Source organism: Typopeltis vanoorti, chromosome 21 (assembly GCF_054136105.1).
Source record: "Typopeltis vanoorti isolate ZY-2024b chromosome 21, IOZ_Tvanoo_1.0, whole genome shotgun sequence".
NCBI classification, from domain to species: Eukaryota; Metazoa; Arthropoda; class Arachnida; order Uropygi; family Thelyphonidae; genus Typopeltis; species Typopeltis vanoorti.
In genome coordinates this window covers 11,314,905-11,337,178 of record NC_143569.1, presented here as the reverse complement: position 1 = coordinate 11,337,178, position 22,274 = coordinate 11,314,905, and the positions used below count along the sequence as shown (strand labels likewise).

Below are 22,274 nucleotides of genomic sequence, written 5' to 3'. Positions count from 1 at the left end.
CTGTATATTCATTATTGTCCCTGAACTAGAGTGAAAATATTGCTACCAACAATAAACAGTCAATGAGACTTATTTGTCATCTCTCCATGTGAATTTGTGCAACACATTTATGTTACAATATGGTTAGTAATGACTAGTACATGTCCTTAACAGAAATCTGGCAAGTACATACCATTCATTTTAAAAAAAGGTTTAATTTTCTTGACCAAAAAGCTCTGGAATGACTTTTAATGGGATTATACTGATCAAGTGCATATAATAAACAACTATGTTATGCCAACTAGTTTCACCAACTAAGGCTGTTGGCATCTTCAGGGTACATAACTGATGTAAGGCACTAAAAAGTAAAAACTGTTACAAACTATAATCAACCGATTCCAATTATATTAAACAAAGAACAGAGTGCGTACAATGCATGCATCATCTCACTTGTTATTTAGGAACATACTATAGTTGGCACTGTAATTCAGTTCTGGCGAGTTGAGAGATCTAATAAGGGTCTTCCAGATCATGGGTAAGATTAGGAACTGTTGAGGTTTTGTATACAGCAGGCAACTGTTGTGGCCTCTTTATATATGAAATTCGCAACATTTCGTTGAGAAACTGAACAACATCTCGATCTCCAATACGGATCTACTCGCCAGCCTGGATGTTACATCTCTATTCACTAACATCCCTGTGGAGGAAGTCATCAACGTTTTAGGAAGTTTGTTCCCACAAGACATTACTTCTCTGTTCTGTCATTGTTTAACATCAAACTTTTTCTTACGGAATAAAACCATATATCAGCAATTGACTGGCCTTGCAATGGGTAGCCCCATCTCTCCATCTTGTGCTGATCTCTTTATGGAAGATTTTGAAAGTAAAATCTTATCTCAAACAGACCCTAAACCCACAGTATGGTGGAGATACGTGGACGATATCTTTATTGTTTGGAACCACACAAAAGAGGACCTGTTCGACTTTCTTAACGAAATCAACTCTCTACATCACACAATCAAATTCACTCTAGAACTTAAAAAAGATAACCAATTATCATTTCTGGACACTTTAATTAAGAAGTTTCCGAATGGTGGTATCAACCTCTCAGTTTACCGCATGTGTACATTTCACTTCCTGCCACCACATTTCTCTGAAACTTTGTATTATATACATGCTGAAGAACAATGCCTCTCTCTCCTTACAACAGATCAACAAGATCTCCAGGAAGAACTATCCCTGATATCTACCAACCTTAGCATGAATGGATTTCATCCAAGACTCGTCCACAAGATACTTTTCTCTGAACCCTGACAAAGACAAGGAGATGATATAAATTATATTTCTACCATCGTCATCCCATACTTAGGGACAATTTCCAATATTTTTATTTATTTCATTTTATTTTCCAATAATTTTAATTTATGGATATGATAGTTGCTTATAATAAAATAGCTGATCAAAGAATTCTAAAAAGAAATCAGGAGTGAACAGATCAATCAATGGCAGAATAATATGAAAAATGTACAATGTATAAACAGAACCAGTAATAATTTAATTATTATGAGAAAATGTTAGCCAAATAGTTATTTGATGCCAAGAAAGATCCACAAGACTCAGTTCTAGGGAAGTGATGCTGTTAAAAGAGTAAAACATATGATTGACAATATTCATGAGCCAATACAGTGCAGATAAATTTGGAACAAAGCTGCTGACTGGAAGTTTATAATAAAGTGGTATTATAGTATCCTGCGCAGTCCTAAAGAGCACATATCAGGAATCTAATAACATTCCAAATAGCAACGGAAAGAAGCATTTTGTGAATTAAGATGACACACACAAAAAAAAAAAACATTTGACAACTCCATAGTTTAATCATTTGGCTGGAAAAGCTCAAATTCTGTCTGGAATGCAAACAACCTTTATAAGGGCTTTTGAGCTAAAGGCTGGTCAGCCAATCTATAGAGATGAGGTTTCCACTGGAAACTAAGTTTTTCATCCGATAAAAAGGTGAACTGACCATAGAAGTGAGACTGTAGGTGGTGGATTAACAACTAATACATTAAACAGAAAATGAAAATATATGTTGTGTATATGTATGTCTAACACCATAAAATTGATGTTTTAAAGTGTTTTTCTATTGGGTCGATGCATCTGTTTAAGATTTGCAAACTTAAATAGAGATCCTTGTTATATTTCTACAATTTTTTTAACTACTGTAAAATAAGTACAATGCATATGACTAAATTAGACCTAAAGTTAAAGGTAAAATTGAAGATTGTCACAGTGACACATGTATAAAATATGCATGTGTCACTGTGACAGAAGCTCGCCAACTGTCCGTCCTGCAGAACAGCACCCTCACTCCACAAAACTTACTTTTCCATCCATACGAGATGGTTTAATTCTTGTTCCCATGAGATTTTGTAAGGTGCACAATCCTATTTCTGTTAGACACCAAAACCTGCTCTGGGAGTCAAAACTCCTACACACTTTCCAAGTGATGATTTAAAAAAAATATGCCAGTCATTGAAGAAAAAATTCAGCATATTCAGGTGGCTTTATTTATACCTTCATACAATGAATGAAAAATAACCCTCGCCAAGTTACTTCATAAAAGGCAATCACCTATCCAACTTGAGTAATTTTTGTTTACCTGCAGTTCCGCCTCTTATTCACGAGAGGTGAAAGTGCAGGTGAACAGATAAATTAAATGACCATCATAAATTAGCTACCATTCCAAAAACAGCACACCATATGTCTCCTGTAGTTTTTTGGAAAAAATCAGAACAACACTAAAATAGCACACTTAACTTTCCCAATTCCTACATTTCTTCAACTGCATTCAAAACATGCTCCCAAACTAACACCTGTCTGATATCATCACTGTAATCTTTTATATTTAGCTGGCACTTATTTCAATGCATGGAATAATGTATTGCCCAAATCCTCTCCAAGAAAATGGAGCAGCTAATCTCCAAACCTTTCTGGTGCATGTTATGGCTAACATGATCATTGAACACATGCACTAGGAAGGTTTGGAGAAACATGTGCTTCACTCTTTATATTTCCAGAGCATTTATTTGCTCATGTCTGACATCAAGGCTCACTAAGTCAATTGTCATCCTACCCATCAGCCTCTTATTGGATAGCAAGCTTTCTTTATTATATGCCACAGTGGATTACGCCTTCTCATCAAGCTTCTCCAGAAATGTAAGAGTGCCTTAGAATACTTTTCCATCACCTATCCTCTTTCTCCTACACATAAATTACCTATTTTCTTACTAATAATCCTATCTACAGCTTTGTTCACAATACCCATTTGACAAACCGTGCAGAGCTCTGAAAAACACTGATCTCTAACTTACAAGGTACTGGTGATATGACAAATGATCCCATCAGAATATTTCTTGCATAGAAATAAAGTATTTCTGTTTGAATCCAGCATATATTTAATTTTTAAATACAAAACTGCATTGATGCCAGTTCAGATTAAATGCAACTGGTACTTCATAATTTTGATTTCAGAAAAACTGGGAGGTTGATAGGACAAATCTACGTATATATGACCAGTCTGGTTGGCTGTTAGTGTACTTGATCTCCAACCAACAGGCTGTTGGGGTTTGAATCCAGCAATGGATGTTTGCAATTATCTTCAAGTGAAGATGAAATTCACTGCACAGTGTGAGAAGCCCTAAGTAAGCCACACTGTAAAGGCCCTAAGTAAGAGGGCTAATGGTCTGAAGTGGTCTCAAGATTAGGATTTCTGGAAAAAAAAAAAAACATTAGCCCACCCATGGTGCAAAATGTGCTATAGGTTAGCATATAACCTCTTGTGGGTGGGAACAGCATTCAATCCAATGCTTTGAACTTTTTAAAGCACCATACTAATGAATAATTGTTACTTTGATCCCAGGAACTTGGTGAAAAGACTAGAAGGATCACCTACAAGCATGAATAATAGGCAATTTATGTGATTCAATAATATACAATTCAGATAGACAAATCTGTAATAATTATAATAATAATAATACAAGTTTCATATTTAAATATGATTTGCAATGAATTACTACTACTTTAAAAATTGATTAATCATTGAAGAGAAATGAAGTTAGTTGTCCAAGTTTAATTTCTAATTAAATTATGCAGTCAATATTAGTTCATGCTGCATACAGTTAGTGATCAGCTCTCTGTTTAATTGTTATGAATTATTCAGGGATTTAAGCTCAAAATAAGTCTTCTGTTTTACCTGCTTTGCCAAATGACAGGCTCTGTCTGGTGCACTGAGTATTTCATAATAAAATACAGAAAAGTTGAGAGCAAGACCCAATCGGATAGGATGAGTTGGCTGCATTTTACTCTTACTGATATCAAAAGCTTCTTGATATGCTTTCTGCGACTCTTCAATAACACCTGCACAAAAAATAAAAATAAAAATAAAATTTCATTCATACCTGTTTTGCCAACTGACATGCCTTGTCAGGAGAATTCAGTATTTCATAATAGAACACTGAGAAGTTTAGTGCCAGACCCAATCTGATAGGGTGTGTAGGCTGCATTTTACTTTTACTGATATCAAATGCTTCTTGGTATGCTTTCTGTGACTCTTCAACAACACCTAAGAGATGAAATAAGATACTGTCAAAATGAACATCTAATCAAAACTTATCTAGAATACAGATTATTTTACTTATGTACCCCCCACTCCTCCTCTTGAATGACCAAGAGAACTTGTGCAGTATGTTCTTAAACATTACAGTTTAAAACATTCTAGACCATAACAAGCTTCTAAAAATGCATTTTGGCACAAGAGGCAACAATATCCACTTTGAGTTGCACTTTTAAGATTAGCTTGTTTTAATGTAATGGGAAGAAAATACTAAAAACATTTCCACAATCAGAATTCTGATTTTAATGAAACAGCACTAAATTAAAGCAAAAGGGACTAAACAGTAGAATGGAATATCAAATGCATTGCTTTTTCCAGAAGCACTGATTTACAAAAATTATATCTATTGTGAATTAAGGATAGTAGCTCATGTTATTAACTTTGTTAAAAACTAAAATATTTCCAACGAGAAACAGTTCCATAAATGTGAAGTTTTTCATAGAATTTAACTTTAGTCTCATGAAGGATATATTATTTCTATAGTTGCTGATGTCTTTCTCAATGCTTGGTTAGAAAAGGATGGTGAGAGGATCTCCTTGGTGAAGTCTAGATTTTCCAAACTTGATTAAATATTCCCTACAGAAAGTGCAATTGCAGAAGGTGTTGCAATTACATAGTTGTATCACATTTAGATATATATATATTTTTTGGGAGATGTGTAGTGACTTTTGCACCTCATAGCACATCTTCATATATTGGCATATGCCTATTTATAATTTTTAATCATATCTTCAAGAAGTGTTTAGGTATAATTAATACTAGGTGTAATTTTTTATTTCAGTTGTTATATTGTAGCTTATATCCAATCAGAATTTCCTCTTTTCGCAATTTTAAAACCAGTTATGAATCTCAATTGTCAGACGGTGTTCTGCTCCAGTTTTAGGAAGTTCGGCAGCAATTCCACTAACATTGTGCTATTAGATGGTTACTATAGCAAAACTTTGCACTAGCGAGTAAAAAAAAACTAATCTACCCTCTATTCCCAGGAATATGAATACCCGTGAAGGTTACTGACATTTAGTTAGGTAACTACAGTTAGACTATCTCATATCAAACTTTAGGTCACTAGGTTATTACAGACAAAAAGAATATTGTAAGCATAGGACAAACCACCTTATCCTCAAAATTAATTATGAAATCCAAGGCTACTTGGAAGGTTGTGGGCACAAAACTATTAGAACAAAAGTTCTAACACTAATACTTAAAAAAGTATCAGTGTTAGAACCACTGATGATCATGAAGTGTTGTGCTTTTGCACATTTGCAATAGCATTAGTTCTATAGGAATTAGGACTGATCTTTTGCTTAGTAAGGCTGAAATTGCTATATGAACTATTAGGATATGTTACTAATAAACAAGGATGAATGCTAAAACATATAGGTCTGTTTTATTCCATTTAACTAATTTTACTGTTTATAGTGAAATAATCCAACAAATTGTAATATAAAATTATTATACAGCATTGCAATAAATAATGGAACTAGTGTGCAGTGCTTCTATGCACTTACCAGCAAAATAATCAACTGGAAATACATGGAGCAAAAGTAATTCTACAAAGGTATTACTTTAACTGGATTTATCAGAGGAGGCAGGAAAGGCTAAGTCAACCACAAATTCTTCAAATTCAGGAAGTGCTTAGTGTTCCGAGTATGATTCAGCACATGCTTTTGAAAGATTTAGGGTCATCTTCAGGGATTGAATGACAGCAATAGTAGGGTTCTTTAAAAATGTGCATTGCATTCAACTTAGTCTGCACAGCTTGCCTTTTCTTTTCTGTAGCAAGTAACTGCAGCTTACATTTATTTGCTAAATCTCTTCATATTGAGGTGGGGGGGGTCTATTTGCAAAAAAAAGATTGCTTTATTAAAACAGAGGCATCAACTTTCTGCTACATACCCTCAAAGGGTACACAAGCTACTATGACAGTGCTACATGTTTCAGTTTGTATTATTACTAAACTCCTATCAACAATTTTCTTCCATATGAACATTGTTTTATCTAACATTTTGATTTTCTAATCACTTCTGACTGAATCAATCCACCTAGATCATGGTCTTCCTTTGTTTTTTCTGCCATCAAAGATGTTTCCCTAGCATTTCCTATATGTTTGAGTTACCATACTACATTAGATCAGTCATACTCACACATTCTTGCTAACAATGCCATGTTCCTTCCTAATATCTTCATTTTGAATAGGATTCTACCCAATCTCCTAATCTTCCTCAGAACTCTCAAATCTATGGTCTAATCTTTGATCAAGTGCTTCATTTATTTCTAGCCCTGCTCTCAGATCCATGACTTAAAACTGGTATTATGAACACTCTTGTATACTGCTAGTGTTTTGGCTAACCTCTTATTCCAAATAAATTTATTAAAATGGCTCTACACCATTACCAGCTTTACTTATTCTTTTACCTTACCATTTCCATATAAATAGCTGAAGTATTTTACTTGTGCTATACATTTCTCAAAGTTTTCACAGTTGATCTTTACACTGCCCACTTTCATTCCAAATTTGTTACAGTTATTCGTTTTAATCAGAAAATCCTGGAGACTTGCACGGGATGTTTTTACAAGTAAATCATCATCTACACCAGTGTTTCTCAAACTTCAGATATCTGCGTACCCCTTCTTAAATTTTCACGATTACCAAGTACCCCCTTATCAAATAATAAAAAAAGTATATTTCATTGTAAATGTCTATTTTATTTGAATTTATATGTTCATGTAAACAAAAATGATTTATTTTTAATAGAACAAAATTTGGAATAGGTTCCTCTTCATTTCCCGTCCATGAAAATCCACATTTCAAGTACGGTAATTCATATCATACTCAGGAAGATTTTTCATCTTCTTCCTAGTTGGTTCTCTAGAGATGTCAGATGACACACCCATATCAACGTTTTCTTGTTGCTTACAGCTACTTGTATTTGCTATATTGCTCTCTTTTGTGGGGTTTATAAATCCAACCATTAACCAATAATCCATACTTAAGAATCTGAAAGCTAAAAAAAAAATACCGTATTTACTCAAATATAACTCTCACTTTTTTGCCAAAATTAAAGCTAAAAAATGGTGAGAAATATATGCGGGGATTTTCGGAAACTAAAGTTTTTCAGAAAAAAAAAAAAAAACTGCAAACAGTGCAACTTACCAAGAAGCCCCTACTTACTATCGCTACTTCAGACATTGAGAACAGTTTCATTGTGTGCATCATCAGTCATCCACCCAAATAGCTTCATCTTATTTTCCCATTATCTCAAGCAAAAATTACCAGTAATTTACAAGACTTGAGATACGTAAAGCAGCTATGAAGAAATGCACATGATTGGTGCGGTATTAACAAAAGATCGCGCAAACCAAAGACAAATTAGCATTTCAACAGTTGAGTTGAAATGCTATTTCTCTTCAACTGAATTCCATAATATCTGAAATACATTCACTATATATTTCTTAATTTTAACACGTTCATGACAGAGTGGTGTCAAGCAAAACCATATGTTGCACCAGCAACATACGGTTTTGCTCGAATCTATACAGCAGTTTCTGTTGGAAGGGAGATGCGATTCATTAGTAAGTGCCATTTTTATCCCAGTTGTCTCTAATTGCACTATTTGTTGAGAAATATAATGATTCCATGCGTTAATGATGCACAACCAAAAATTGCCACGTATCCCCTGAAGACCCCCACATGTATCACACTTGGGGGTCTTCAGGGGCAAAGAGACAAGTTTGATACCTCCAATTAAACCTGGTATTAACCACTCTACCGGCCAGGACGTATATACGTCCACATTTCTATGGATGCGAAGTGCATATTAAAATTGTAATACCATTGATATTATATTGAAATTTATGGATACGAAGCTTTTGAGGATGTGTATTTGGGTCTTTAATGGCCGGTAAGGTGGTTAATGCCACATTTGTAACGTGAACCAACAGATGATGGAGAAGAGTGGAGATTGTTCTTTTGTCTTACACCAGAGTTTATATCAAACCATCTTCTGATTTCTTCAATTCCAACTGCTAATGTATAACTTAAATATAGAAATGTATTGCTTTACATAAATGTTCCATTTACACCATATAATTGTAGCATTTTGAGAATCTTTTCTCTGGGCTCCATGTTATGTGCCTTTTCCAGATCTATGTAACTTATATAGAGATACCATCAATAAAAGTTTGGTTTTTTCCCACTATATATACTTAAATTGTTTTTCTTATTCTTGTACAACTTTGTATTTATAGTTCTGAGGTTTTCATTTGGGAATTCTTCCAGTTTCTAACAACTACTATCTTCTTTGTCAACTTCTACTCTAAATCAAAGGCTTTTGAATAATGTAAATGTATAAACATACATTTTCTGTCCCCTCTTCCAAATACGAAATGATACACTCTGCTGACACCACTTCACTGCATAGTAGATTCTTTGTAGGATGCAAGATATATTCCCTCCAAATGTATGGCAGTTTTCTTGTCTTAAATAGCAGCATTATTCTGAGCAGAAGTACAGTATATTATAAAAAATATGCTTTGAAGGCAGTAATAATACCTTAGTCCATAGAATACAGGTGCAAGGTAGTAGTCAATGTATTAATTGACTACTATAAGGTAGTATTATGGGATGGCCAGCACAAGTGAGTGGTCTTAAGTTTCATACCTCATTAGTCAGGGAATGACTGTACTTTTCAATTGTAAGTAAATATTATATTCTCTAGATTACATCTTTACACTTTGATATAAAATTTCTGCACTTGACTCAGCTTGATATGTGCTATTACTAGGTAATGGCAAGTATTCATATTATCTCCTGTGACATTTAAGATCAGATCTATTTGTTAAGTTTTTGATGTGAAACATCTTTATGCACATTGGAATGAACAATAATAATGGTCTAAAAATCTGTAGCATATGGAAGGCACATATTCTACCCACTTAACCTTTCTCCCTAAGAGTTAATTATAAATAGGACCATAGATAATCCAGGATCCTAAATCTAATACAATTGTCACATTAAATTAGGACATCATTTTTACTAGCAAAACTATCTATATGAAAGAATGTTTCTCTGATGTCTTAAATAGAATATAGCTTTCATGAGTTCATTTATTTATTGTAATTTTATTTTATTTTTACTAGAGGTCAAGTCAGTAGAATAACCACTGATCAAATCATTGTCTCTTCAGCATACAATGTGAAATGTAATTTAGCTCGTGTCTCTCTCTCTCTCTCTGTGCGTGTGCGTGTGTACTTCAGATGACCTAAATATATGAAGGTCAAAACATCAGGAAATTAAAATAATTATTTATAACATGGTTGTAGAGTTCATAATTTGTTAAATGAAAAAGAAAAATTCTGCGTATGCGATAAACCTTGCAGTACTCAAACATTAAGCTTCAAGATCTACAATAAGTATGCTAAACACCGATCTTCAAACACCATCCTACAGTGGGATAAACTGCCAGGTGACCTTAAATGTTTTCAGAACAATTTTTGACTGCTTTCTTGCAAGAAACTTAGTTCATCACTTAATTTTGATAATGTTCAACTGAACAATCAAGACCAGATCTCTTCTTACTATTTCTGGTATAATCACATCACTTCTATAGCACTTTCAGCTTCCAGAAAACTTGACCGCAGACTAACCAAACCCATCCCACATACAGCATTTGCTCTAGGTCTTGTGGTCTCATGCATGAGAATGATATTTCTCAGTGTTGAGGTTTAATGGAATATATACAGCACTCGGAAAACATTAAAAAAGATTAAAACTGATTTTAATACTTCCAATATTTCTTCTCAGTCACTGAGACAGCTTCAGGGATTACAAAAAACTAATGTAACACACTCAAATACAACACAATACTAAGCTAACCGCATGTGACTAAAGTCCTATCTAGGTGGTGCACCCTCTATGGGTGATTGTAGGTGGCCTAGAATGTAAGGTGGGATCTCTGATGATTAATGTTTCCCAAATTTTCAGTAGTTTCTAGGCCCCCTACAATCGCCCATAGAGGGTGCATGCACCACTTAGATAGAACTTTAGAGTCACCCACATGTTTAGCTTAGTATTGTGTTGTATTTGGGTGTGTGTTACATTAGTTTTTTTGTAATTCCCGAAGATGTCTCAGTGATAGACGAAATATTGTTAAGTATTAAAATCAGTTTTAATTCTTTCCGAGTGCTGTATATATTCCACTAAGCCTCCAACATGAAGTTGTATCTCTCTCACACAGACATGCCACTGCCAAGTGTGATGGTGTTAATTAAGTTTTTTTTTTTTTAAATAGGGACAACTCAGCAAGTGAATGTCATCATCATCAAATTCCTGCCATGTACCCTCAAGGGGTGTACAGGATGACAGTACTACATGAAAAAATTACATCATTACTAACTTCCTATCTACAATTTTCCTCCAAATCAGTCTGTTACTTGTCAAGACTCCAACATTATCAGATCTTATATATAAAATAGCAAGCGAATGTCTCCACTTTCAAATGTTTGCTAGTTGATAATGAAGAGCAAAACAAATAGCATCTATAAACAACGCTTACTGCGAAAAATCCAAATTCTTAACAAGAAAATTTCACAAAGCCATTGCTAATCCAAGTACAAAGATATATTCCAAAAAAAATAAGCCATTTCACAAATAACCTCATTTCTGTAAGGTCTACAAAATCAGAGATAAATGAACTCAAGATACCTTACTTCCCTGATGAACCCAGGATTGTACCAAATCCAGATGTACAAAGGATGTATAATACTAATACCAGAAGAAGACAATCAGTCAATAAAAATGGAAAATCAAGTATGCTTATCATATACTTGATATATTTACAGAATTTACTGGAAGAGTAACACCTTATCATACCAAAACAAAGCACTAATCAATCCACATCACAGAAATAGTGGTTTAAAGATCATAACATGGACAGCCATCTTCTTTCAACTCCAGCATCCAGATGAATTGATTCCAAGAAAGCAAATTTGAAGCCAAACAAACAGTTTTCAGTATAATTAACTTAAAGATTCTAAGTGGCATACAAAATAGTATGAAACCTGTATAGTGGATACCAAGTCTAACTGCTTTGCAACTTAAATTATTATTACATGACACCTTCCAGGATTCATTGTGAGGAGAAACTACACCGTATCCACCATTTAATCCTATAGTAGCACTAACCACCAACATACAATGCCATCCAATGCCCATCAGAAAATTTTCTGTGAATTATGTGAATACTGCAGCTGATTTTCTTGTATGCAAGATGGAAAAAACATCCCGATACCTCTACATAAAAGATCAACTCAATTTCCACTAAAAAAAAAAAGCCCACAAAGATTCCTCAACACTACGAGAAAATCAGCTGCAGTATTCAATCAATGGTCTTCTCAGGGTGCAGTGTCACATTGTTTTTCCAATTGTGCTAAAGGAGGTGCTTGTTGGCATACTTACTGTTTAATCAACAGGCTGTGCTCAAAATCCCACTGTGGACATGGACATATGCAACTGTCACTGGAAAGATACTAGTGTCACTGTTAAGTGAAAGACCATCCTGCTTACTAAAGGCCTGAAAAGTTTGGTCTGCAGGGAGGAATTTCTGAATGAAGTTTAAAAACCCACTTAGCTCACAGTATTGATGTACTACAAGTTTACTATAAAGCCATAAAAACAGTAATGTGGCAAACATTAAATAATATCAAACTACTCAAAACAAACTGGCTGATAACATTCCAGTAATATGAGTATGTTCTCTGGCCACCTAAAAGTAACAGATGGGTCACTTAAATCTAATGAATGCCAGCCAATTAGTTATTGATATAATAATTTTAACTCCCCACCCCACTAAGGTCTTACTGACAGAGTTAGATGCTGTAGTATGAGTTATATAGTCCCTAGTGTGTACTAGAGATAAACGTTAAATTTGAAATGCTTAAACTTCCATATTAGTTTAATTACAAAGTCACTACTCTCCTCCAGCACTGTAATAGCTCTCAAAATTTTTGATAAGGAATGCTAAACACAATGCAACAAATAAAGTCTATGTAAGACTGAAAAATACTACTTAAAAATAGATAGTCTCACGAATGGATAATGGAGAGCAAAAAATGACCACTGCCAGTGAAATCTGCTTATAGTGTAGACCAAAGTTCCATAAAAAAACTTGAAGTCCATGCTAATGGAAAGCATGTTATGTTCTATATAAACTCATAATTTACCACAAAAAATACAAAAGTTGCAATGTAAACATGTGACACCAAAAATGCAAAAAATGATACTTATACAGGGAAAGCATATACAAAATATAAAAAAAGACAATTTAAATTGTTGGTTTAGGATTAGCTGGAAAACCAAGACAGAAAAACTAAACACATTATCCATCACCATCTCATCCTTATCTCCATTTCTTAATCCTCTACCTCATGGAGTTGTTTGCAAACTAGAGGATCCTGGTTGAATTGAATTGCTAAGCTCTTCACAAGAGGGTTAAGTTTTTGTTTTAACTATAAAAATACTTTCTGTTGCCAATCTGTTTCAAGACTTTCATATCACTTCTTTTTGCATAAGTTATTTCAGTATGCTTCTTGCTTCATAATCTACAATTCTTTATAACAGTAGTAGTCATCTTTTGCATATTGAGGAAATGAGAACATCACTTATCACTATGAATAAACTTAATATCCATTTTAACATCTGGTTTACTGCTAGTAATAAAATTTCTAGCTTTTTATTATGCACAAGAGCTGGATTACTAATCATCTTCAGATTTGGATATGGATACTGTAATAATACACTTGTTTTCTATCATTAACTACTAAAGATGACTTAAATACTAAAGGCAAACATTTTAGATTATAATAGCTTTAATTTCTACAAACAGATTCTATACCTATTTTGAAGCAAAACAGTCATAACATGCTAAAAAATAAAACTAATGTAGTCATCAACTTAGTGGGGAATGAGTTGGAACACAGCCATGAGAACCACAAATGCAGGTACTATTAATAAATACTCATATAGTGGGTGTGCCTATTATACAAACAGAAAATATTTCGATATTAAATGGATAAGAATCCTATATTGTTTTATAGCCAGTAAGTGAAACTCAAGATCAATAACTACGATCTATGAGTTTCAATGCCGAAAAACTATCGGCGAAGGCAATTCGAAGTAAAGGTGGAGCAAGCTCCCTCACTATTCTTGATATTCTCTCATAATGTAAAACACAGCTCCTAGGAGATGTAATACTGTCATTACATTATGAGGGGAGATCACTACCCAGACCGGTTTCAACCTTTTTTGAGGTCTCATCAGTGAGTAGGTAGACCTGGAAAATATCAAAGCTTAGTGAAAAGAACTTGCATACCTTCACTATACGAAGGCCATAAAGGTGTGCTTGTATTTTGTAATTAAAATACTAATTTAAAATAAATTAGAAAATATTTCGTTTTAAAAACAGGGAAGAGACTTCATAATTAGTTAACTTTCAAATAATTGCAGTTCACTTACAAGGACTAACTCAAGGTGAAAAGTCCTTTTAAGTAAAAAGCAGCAATCTCATGGGTGTAGCATGTACAAGAAAACCTCGCTTAACGTGAATTCGATGTGTGCGATAATCAGTTAGCACGACTGAGTAAAATGACACTATTTCCCTCTTTATGCAAGTGATTAATCGGTTAATGTGATGGTTTTACACTATGCAAAATTTTATGCGATGTGAAATTTATTTGTTGGCAAAAAAAGCTGGAAGTCATTAAGAAGACATGAAAGTGGCGCTAGTAATACAATGTTTGTGCAAGACACTGGCATACAGCGAGTCTACTGTTTGGAATATATTAAATAAGAGCAGAGAATACAAAGAACAAGGAAAAGCTGCTACTGCTTCTTTAAGGATACAGATCACCCAAAATAGAAGACATTTAATGGTCGAGATGAAAAGCCTTGTCATTCTGAATTGGGGATTATAACCAAAAAAGAATGGCTCTTAGTACAGGGAATATCAAGGCAAAAGCTCTCAATATTTTTACCTCTTTGAAAGAGACCAAATTTCAAGAGGAATGTGAAAGCTTTACTATGAGTTTAGGATGGTTTGACCATTTTAAAATTTGAACTGGACTGCATAACGTAATATTAACTTGGGAATCTGCTAGTGCAGATAAAGATTCTACAGCCATGTTTCCTGAAGAATTGGCAAAGGATAATTCAGGAGGGTGGTTTTGACGATCAGCAAATATTCAATGTTGACGAAATTGGTCTCTTTTTAGAAGCTTATGCCAACAAAAACATTCCTAACTAAAACTGAAGCATCTCAACTAGGATACAAAGTATCTAAAGATAGTCTTATGCTTTTATTAGGAGCCAATGCAGAAGGCTACTTTAAACTCAAGCCTATATTAGTTTATCTGGCACAAAACCCAAGATCTAACATTATTGAAGAAATCGGCACAATTGGAAAAGAACTTGGATAACGAAGATTTGAGAAACTTGCTTCAATTCCAATTCAGAACAGTTAAGCGAGAATGATCTCCTTCAACTAGAAGAACAGCGTATATACGAAGAAGATAAGGAGTGTGAACAAGAAGAGAATGTTACGATTAAGAAGCAAACTGCAAAAGAACTTCAGCTAGTTTTCAATCGCAATGATCATGCTAAGGAAATTTTGTTTGATGCTGATCCTGATATGGAATGAGGCTTCGAAATCCGCACGACAAGATTAAAAAGGCAAGCATGATTCACACAACTTTCCTTAATTTTTTTTTGTAAAAAATTAGCTCAATCAAATGTTTAGACATTAAATAAAAATTTAAACAATTGATTTTTATTAAGTTTGATAATTTTATCCTCTAATAGAGCTTATACAGTAATTTTTTTTCTAAATTTACGCTAACTGATGGATGAATTACAATTATTCCTATTGTTCATTGTATTTGTTTAACACAGATTAATTGATGGTTTAATTAACCACGTTAAGCAAGGATTTCCTATTATATAATACAATAGTTTCATATGTATATGAAACTATAGCATTTAAGCTGATTTTTCAATAATTCAGAAATAGCTAATCACTTACTTTGCAATGGTCAGTTTTCTGTGTAATAGTACACACACAAATTTGTTAGACTGGTTCAAGTGACCATGCCAAGACATTTTTGCAATTACTGTTAAGAGGCAGCCAAATTGATCCAATTTATAATGTTTTAAAAAGCTAATATAGATAGATACAGCAAATATAACGAGAAATAGATATAAATGCCTACATTACAGTTAATTTACAAGAGCAATAAGCTGGGCAAAGATAGAAATGTTATATCTGCTCACTAAGGTTATTCTTTCATATATATATATATATATATATATATATATATATATATATATATATATATAAAATACACCCACTACTTGGAAAGAAGTTAACGGGCACCCCATGGGCAAGGTGCATTGTGCCATGTAACAATTCACATGTTTGCAGCCATTGTAAATTATAGGAATTTGATACTCTTAAGTCAGTGCAACTGTGTCTGGTAAAATAGCTGCGAAAAGTGAACTGAGGGAGTTCAAAAGATGTGTTGTGATATGTTGCAGGCCTCTCTGTTTGGCAAATTGTGCCATCGTAGGTCAATAATTACTGATACCATAATGAGGAAGTGAAAGGAGTTCTACTCACAGTGGACAACCCACCACATTCAAATGTGACTGCATGCTACAAAGGATAAATGTTCTGAGCATCTGAACACGATTCTGTACAAAAACATTCACAACAGAGACTCGCAACAGGGGTTTCCATTCCATGGTAGGACCGCAATATGCAAGTCCTGCATTAGGCTAACCAACGTACAGTGGGATGCGGAAGCTTGGAAGGCTGTGTTATGGAGTGACGAATCATGCTATACCCACTACCGAGCAGATCAATGGGTATGAATGCCCAGTAACTTCTCTTACCAGAGTGCATAACCCCAACTATGAAATTCGGAGGTGGTGGTTTATTTTCTTGTATTAACCTTAGACCTATGTTTGTGGTGCCATGAACAGTGAACTGCTGGACAATGCAATGCTTCCTACTTTATGGCATTTCTACAGAACTGACCATAACCGTTTGGCAGGACAATGCACTGTGCCATGAGGCTGCTGCTGTAACTGCACAGTTTGTACATGAATATCATTCATCACTTGACTGGCCTACACAGAGCCCTGATTTCAACTCTACTGAACATCTGTGAGATGAACTGAAGCATCAGGTGAGGTCAAGGAAAGTATGCCTTATAACAGCCCACGACCTCATTACATGCCTACAGGAAGAGATGTGCACAAAATTCTTACTGATTGCTATTGTACACTTGTGGAAAGTATGTCTTGAAGGATTGCTGCAGTCACTGCAGTGAAAGGAGGTCCTACATCTCACTAAGATGGGTGCCATGGATGTTTATTCCTCACACTATGGTGTCTGTTGACTTCTTTCTAAGCTGTGGGCATGCACACAAACACACAGGATTATGCCAGTGCAATGTACATAAAGTATACTCACTGTTTTTCTGATCTCCTGTCGCAACTTCTGCTAAATACCTATAATAGTCACCTTTCATCTTCAAGTAGAACACTTTACTCTCTGCATTACTTGCTTTGGGGATCAAGTATTTGTCCAATAAACCCTATAATAAAAAAAAAGATAAGTAAAAAGTGATAGAATTGTGCTCAGTATGAATTAAAAAAAAAACATTACAGGACATAATGTGATAGGAAACTTATAATCCATCGTATACACGATGTAATGTATTAATTTAACATGATTTCGCTTGGCGTGCATTAATCGATGGATTAATTAACTGCATTAAGCAAGGTTTTCTTGTATATGAAACCATTGTGTTTCAACTGATTTTTCAATCTACAAAAAACACTAGAGCAACTCTTCTGCCTTCACTGCTTCAGCAATAATTCGGAAACAGCTGATCACTTACTTTGCAATGGTCAGTTTTCTGTGTAATAGTACACACATAAATTAGCAAGACTGGTTCAAGTGACCATGCCAAGACATTTTTTGAATTACTGCTAAGAGGCAGCCAAATTGATCCAATTTATAATGTTTCAGAAAGCTAATATAGATACAGCAAATATAATGAGAAATAGATATGAATACCTACATTACAGTTAATTTACAAGAGCAATAAGCAGAGCAAAGATAGAAATGTTATCTGCTCACTAAGTTTATTCTTTCATATATATAAAATACACACACAATGCTTGGAAAGAAGTCAACTGAAATCTAATTTTTACCAAGACAAATTAGATTTCAATAACTTATTAAGATTAAATTAATTTAATCAACGATTCATACAACAGATTAGCAGAAATCATACTAAAGTGCTTGTTTGCTTTATTTCAACTGCCATCATGGAATAACATTGCTCCCATTTATTAATCAAATGCTTATATAATTCTTAATTCATTGAATCAAGAAACCTTCTCCCCCTTTCATGGGACAAACACTCTCAAATTCCACATCTTGCCAGCCTGCATTTTTTATTCACTCCTTACTAGTACTTTTTTCAGTCTGAGGTATATTACATGCTTAATGCTGATACATTTATTACAGTGTTCTAATTCTTCATAATCAAATTTGATATATATGTCCTCAAGGGGTGTACAGGATATGATAGTACTACATGTAAAACTACATCATTACTAACTTCCTCTCTACAATTTTCCTGCAAATCAGTCTGTTACCTGAGAAGACTCCAATATTATCAGGTCTTATATTTGTCTTCTAAGGCACTTTTTACTGTATCAATCCACCTATATCTTGGTCTTCCTCTAGGTCTTTTTCCTGCCAACCTGGCAAAAAAACACTTGTTTTGCTAATCTTTCCTCTCCAATTCTGCTTAGGTGACCATACCACCTGAGATTAGCACTGCTAATGCATTCCTGGATGTTGACAATATCAAATTCTTTCCTAATATCCTCGTTTTTAATATGATATTGCCATTGATGCCCCAATCTTTCTCAGTACTCTCATATCTGCAGTCTCTAGTCTTTGGTCAAGTGTTTTAATTCCAACCCAGCTCTCAGATCCACAAGTTAAAATTGGTCTGAACACTGTCTTGTATACAGCTAATTTAGTGTTTTGCCTAATTTCTCTCTTATTCCATATAAATTTATTCAGTTGACTTCCTACCATACCAGCTTTGTTGATTCTGTTGTCTATTTCCATATTTAATTTACCATCTTCACAAAAAACCATGCCTAAGTAGCCGAAATGTTTTACGTGTTCTATAGGTTCTCCATTCACAATGTAGTTTATATTTTCAATGCTTCTGCCTCTTTTCATTGTCTTTGTCTTGTTATTACTGACCTTCATACCAAATCTATTACAACAGTTATTAAATTTAGTCAGGGAATCTTACAGACTTTTAGCAGATTTATTTAGAAGTAAAACATCTTCATAAAGCAAAGAGCTGAGGTGAGCATCTCTAAGTTTGATATCAGGTTTAATACCACTTTCCTTCATAATGTGATCCATATAGATAATGTACATCATTGTCTGACACCAGATTTAACATTAAACCATCTTCCTGTACTTCCTTCAATTCCAACTGCTGACTTACCATTCAAATAAAGACTAAGTACTGCTTGATATAATGCCCCATTAACATCATATAACTGTAGCGTTTTAAATAGCTTCTCTCTTGGCATATGCCTTTTCCAGATCCACAAAAGTTTGTTATATTCCCATGATTTCTCAACTATCTGTCGTAAAGTGAAAATCTATCCTTGACAGCTTCTATTCCACAATCCTTCTCAACCAATTCTCAAAATATACTTGCATATATCTTAACAGGAACACTCAGTAATGAAATACCTCTGTAATTCTCACATTCAGTTTTATTTCCCTTTTTATATATGGGTACTATGAGAGCTCTACTCCAATCGTCTGGAATTCGTCCCTCTGTCCAAGCCTTCAGAACTATGCAGTGCAGCCACTGTAAGACTTTTATACCTCCATACTTGAGCATTTCTGGTCAAATATAATCTACTCCAGCTGCCTTTCCACATTTCAGACTTTTGATGGCTTTTACTATTTCAAATATCGACATGTATTCCTGACTGCATGCCTGGTTAGTATTTTTTTTTTTTTTTTTTTTTTTTTTTTTTTTTTTTTTTTTTTAACACTGTGCTGTCATCACTGCTTGTTTCATTTAGCAATGTTTTGAAGTAATTACTTCATACTGCAAGGATATCCATTTCTTCTGTTTTCATTGTCACCTTTATCATCTCTAATTCCTTTTACAGCACTCTTCCCCCCAATTTTGGAACTTCTTCAACAACCTCCATAATATCTTGCCGCCTTCTTGATATTTATTTTCTATGTTCTTACCAAAGTCCTCGCATGACTTTTGTTTAGCTTACATTTGTTTCTATATTCTCTAAGAATACAAGCTGACTTATTTGCCAGGAACTTTTGATATGCTTTCTTATTTTCTTTCACTGCCTCTAACTTCCTGTGTCCACTATGAAATTTTGATTTTTCTATCCTTAGAGACAAGCTCACCACATGCCTCTCAGGCTGAATCAATCAGTGTCTTTTTCAGAACTTGCCACTGAATCTCTAAGGTTTGGTTTCTGTTCTCGAACTGTTTCATTTTTTTCAATCATTCCATGTGAATTTGTGCACGTTTTTATCTTGGAACATTGTGTTAGTAATAACCAGTCCATGTCCTAAGAAGAAATCCAAAAAGGTATTTGCCATTATTATTAGCTTTGCTCTTTTCTCCAAATTTTCCCAATGTATTTTTGCATGTCTGACAATAATTTCATACACTACTAGTTAGATCCCCGACAAGGACCAACTTTTCCTTTTTCATTGTGTCAATTGCTTTCTCTAAAGCCTAAAAAATTCCTCCACTTCTAATCTTAGTAGAACCTTCTGTGGGACCATAGGCACAAATAAGTCTCATTGTCCAGTTCCCCCTTTCTGATATTTGCCCACATCACTCTACTTGAGACTGCCTGCCATTCAAGATATTAGCCTTGTATTTAGTGTTGAATACGAAATTCAAAACGGGGGGGGGGGCTTGTTTAACCAGAAGCTTTCACTCATCATTTTTTATTTTGGTTTAAGCCAATAAGAATACAAAATTGGTTCAGCTAAATCCAAATTGCCAGCCCATCCTCATTCATCCGGTATCGGTAGATACCTAACAGAGTGCACCGAGAAGGTGAGGATTGGACATTATGTCAGAAGTAAGTCCTGATCAGTTCTCTGCATTCCTTTAGAGACTATGTGGAGGGCTCTTCTCAGTTATATAGCTTTGACCCTTAAACATACTTCTTCTAATTCTTTGTATACATAAATCACAATACATAACTGGGCTGATATGCTCCCACTGCAATCACATTTACTAATGTGATTCACTCAGGTTGAATAAAGCAAGTCCAAAAATATAATTTCCAGAAAGAACAAACAAATGAATTCCATATTATTCCAACAGCATGTCTAACTGCAAAGCAAGTAGTACAGATTATCATCAAGCTTTTTTTTTTTTTTTTTTTTTTTTTTTTTGTATATTAGGAAATAGGTTTATGCTGTTTATAACAAAGATTTTTTTCCTAAAAGCAGTATAGATGGTAGGTAAAAAAAAACTACCTTACTCTTTCTTGTAACTATTCTAAACAATTCTACATATTATGTTGCAACATTTTTGCTTGGGAACATTTCTTCCATGATGTCACAGAATCCTTTAGTAATCAAGTCCAAAGAACAGTCAACTGTACTTTTAGCAGTAGACAACTTCCAACTAATGCTGATTAAAACCTTTCAATAGACATGATTTCTTATGTTTCATGACATTTCACTCTTGTATGCAAGAGTGAAATGTCATGAAACATAAGAAATGGGAAATTCCTTTAATGAAGAAAAATTAGTATCAAGACAGATCCTACACATGACAGCCAATTTTCTATAAATACCCTCCCCATCCAATATTGAATATAAATAATGTACATTATCCAATGAAAAAAGGTAACTAATGAAAATGGTTCATAATTCCATTTAGAGTCCTAATCAAAGAAATCAATAAAAAAATAGTTCATGTTTTCATACAACATTAAACTTTTTAATCTCATGCACATTTCACTAATTCTAAGTTTTTTTATTTTTCCAAAATATATTGAAGTATAAGCAATTTTTCTAATAAAATTCCTTAATGATAGAACTTGGATATTATTAACTGGCTTATATTTTGCTGGATTACAAACCAGCATCATTATAGCAAACCAATGTTCTACATACATACTCACTGTCACATGTAAACTATCATTTTGCTCTGAGGATGCTGGTTTGTAATTCAACAAAACATAAGCCAGCTAATGAATGTCCTAAATTATAAAATTTTGTTCAGTCATAGAAAAGCACTACAAGTGCACAGAAACACTCTTGCAGTTAAGCATACAAAAAAAAAAAAAAAAAAAAAGTTGCAATGAAACAATTTAATAATAAGACTTCATTAAATCAAACATTTCTATTTGCATATAATAGATCATTATAAGTAAACAGAATTCAAAAGGAGAATATTAACAGTGGATTTCAAATGATGAGCCTCATGCTAACAGAGCACAGTAGATAGAGGACAAAGT

General features: G+C 34.0%; 1 protein-coding gene across 2 annotated transcripts in view; it reads right to left on the bottom strand.

Moving 5' to 3' along the window:
• Window positions 1–22,274, bottom strand: part of LOC150094621 (14-3-3 protein zeta) — an 82,012-nt gene that overhangs the window by 26,393 nt on the left and 33,345 nt on the right. The window contains exons 3-4 of one of the 2 annotated variants that reach the window (XM_090411479.1): window positions 17,173–17,296; window positions 4,434–4,597 (exon numbers count right to left, since the gene is read on the bottom strand). In XM_090411479.1, coding sequence (XP_090267605.1) covers window positions 4,434–4,597; window positions 17,173–17,296 — 288 coding nt within the window. Of the gene's footprint in view, window positions 1–4,228; window positions 4,393–4,433; window positions 4,598–17,172; window positions 17,297–22,274 lie in introns of both variants that reach the window. The other variant, XM_090411478.1, reaches the window with a different exon arrangement.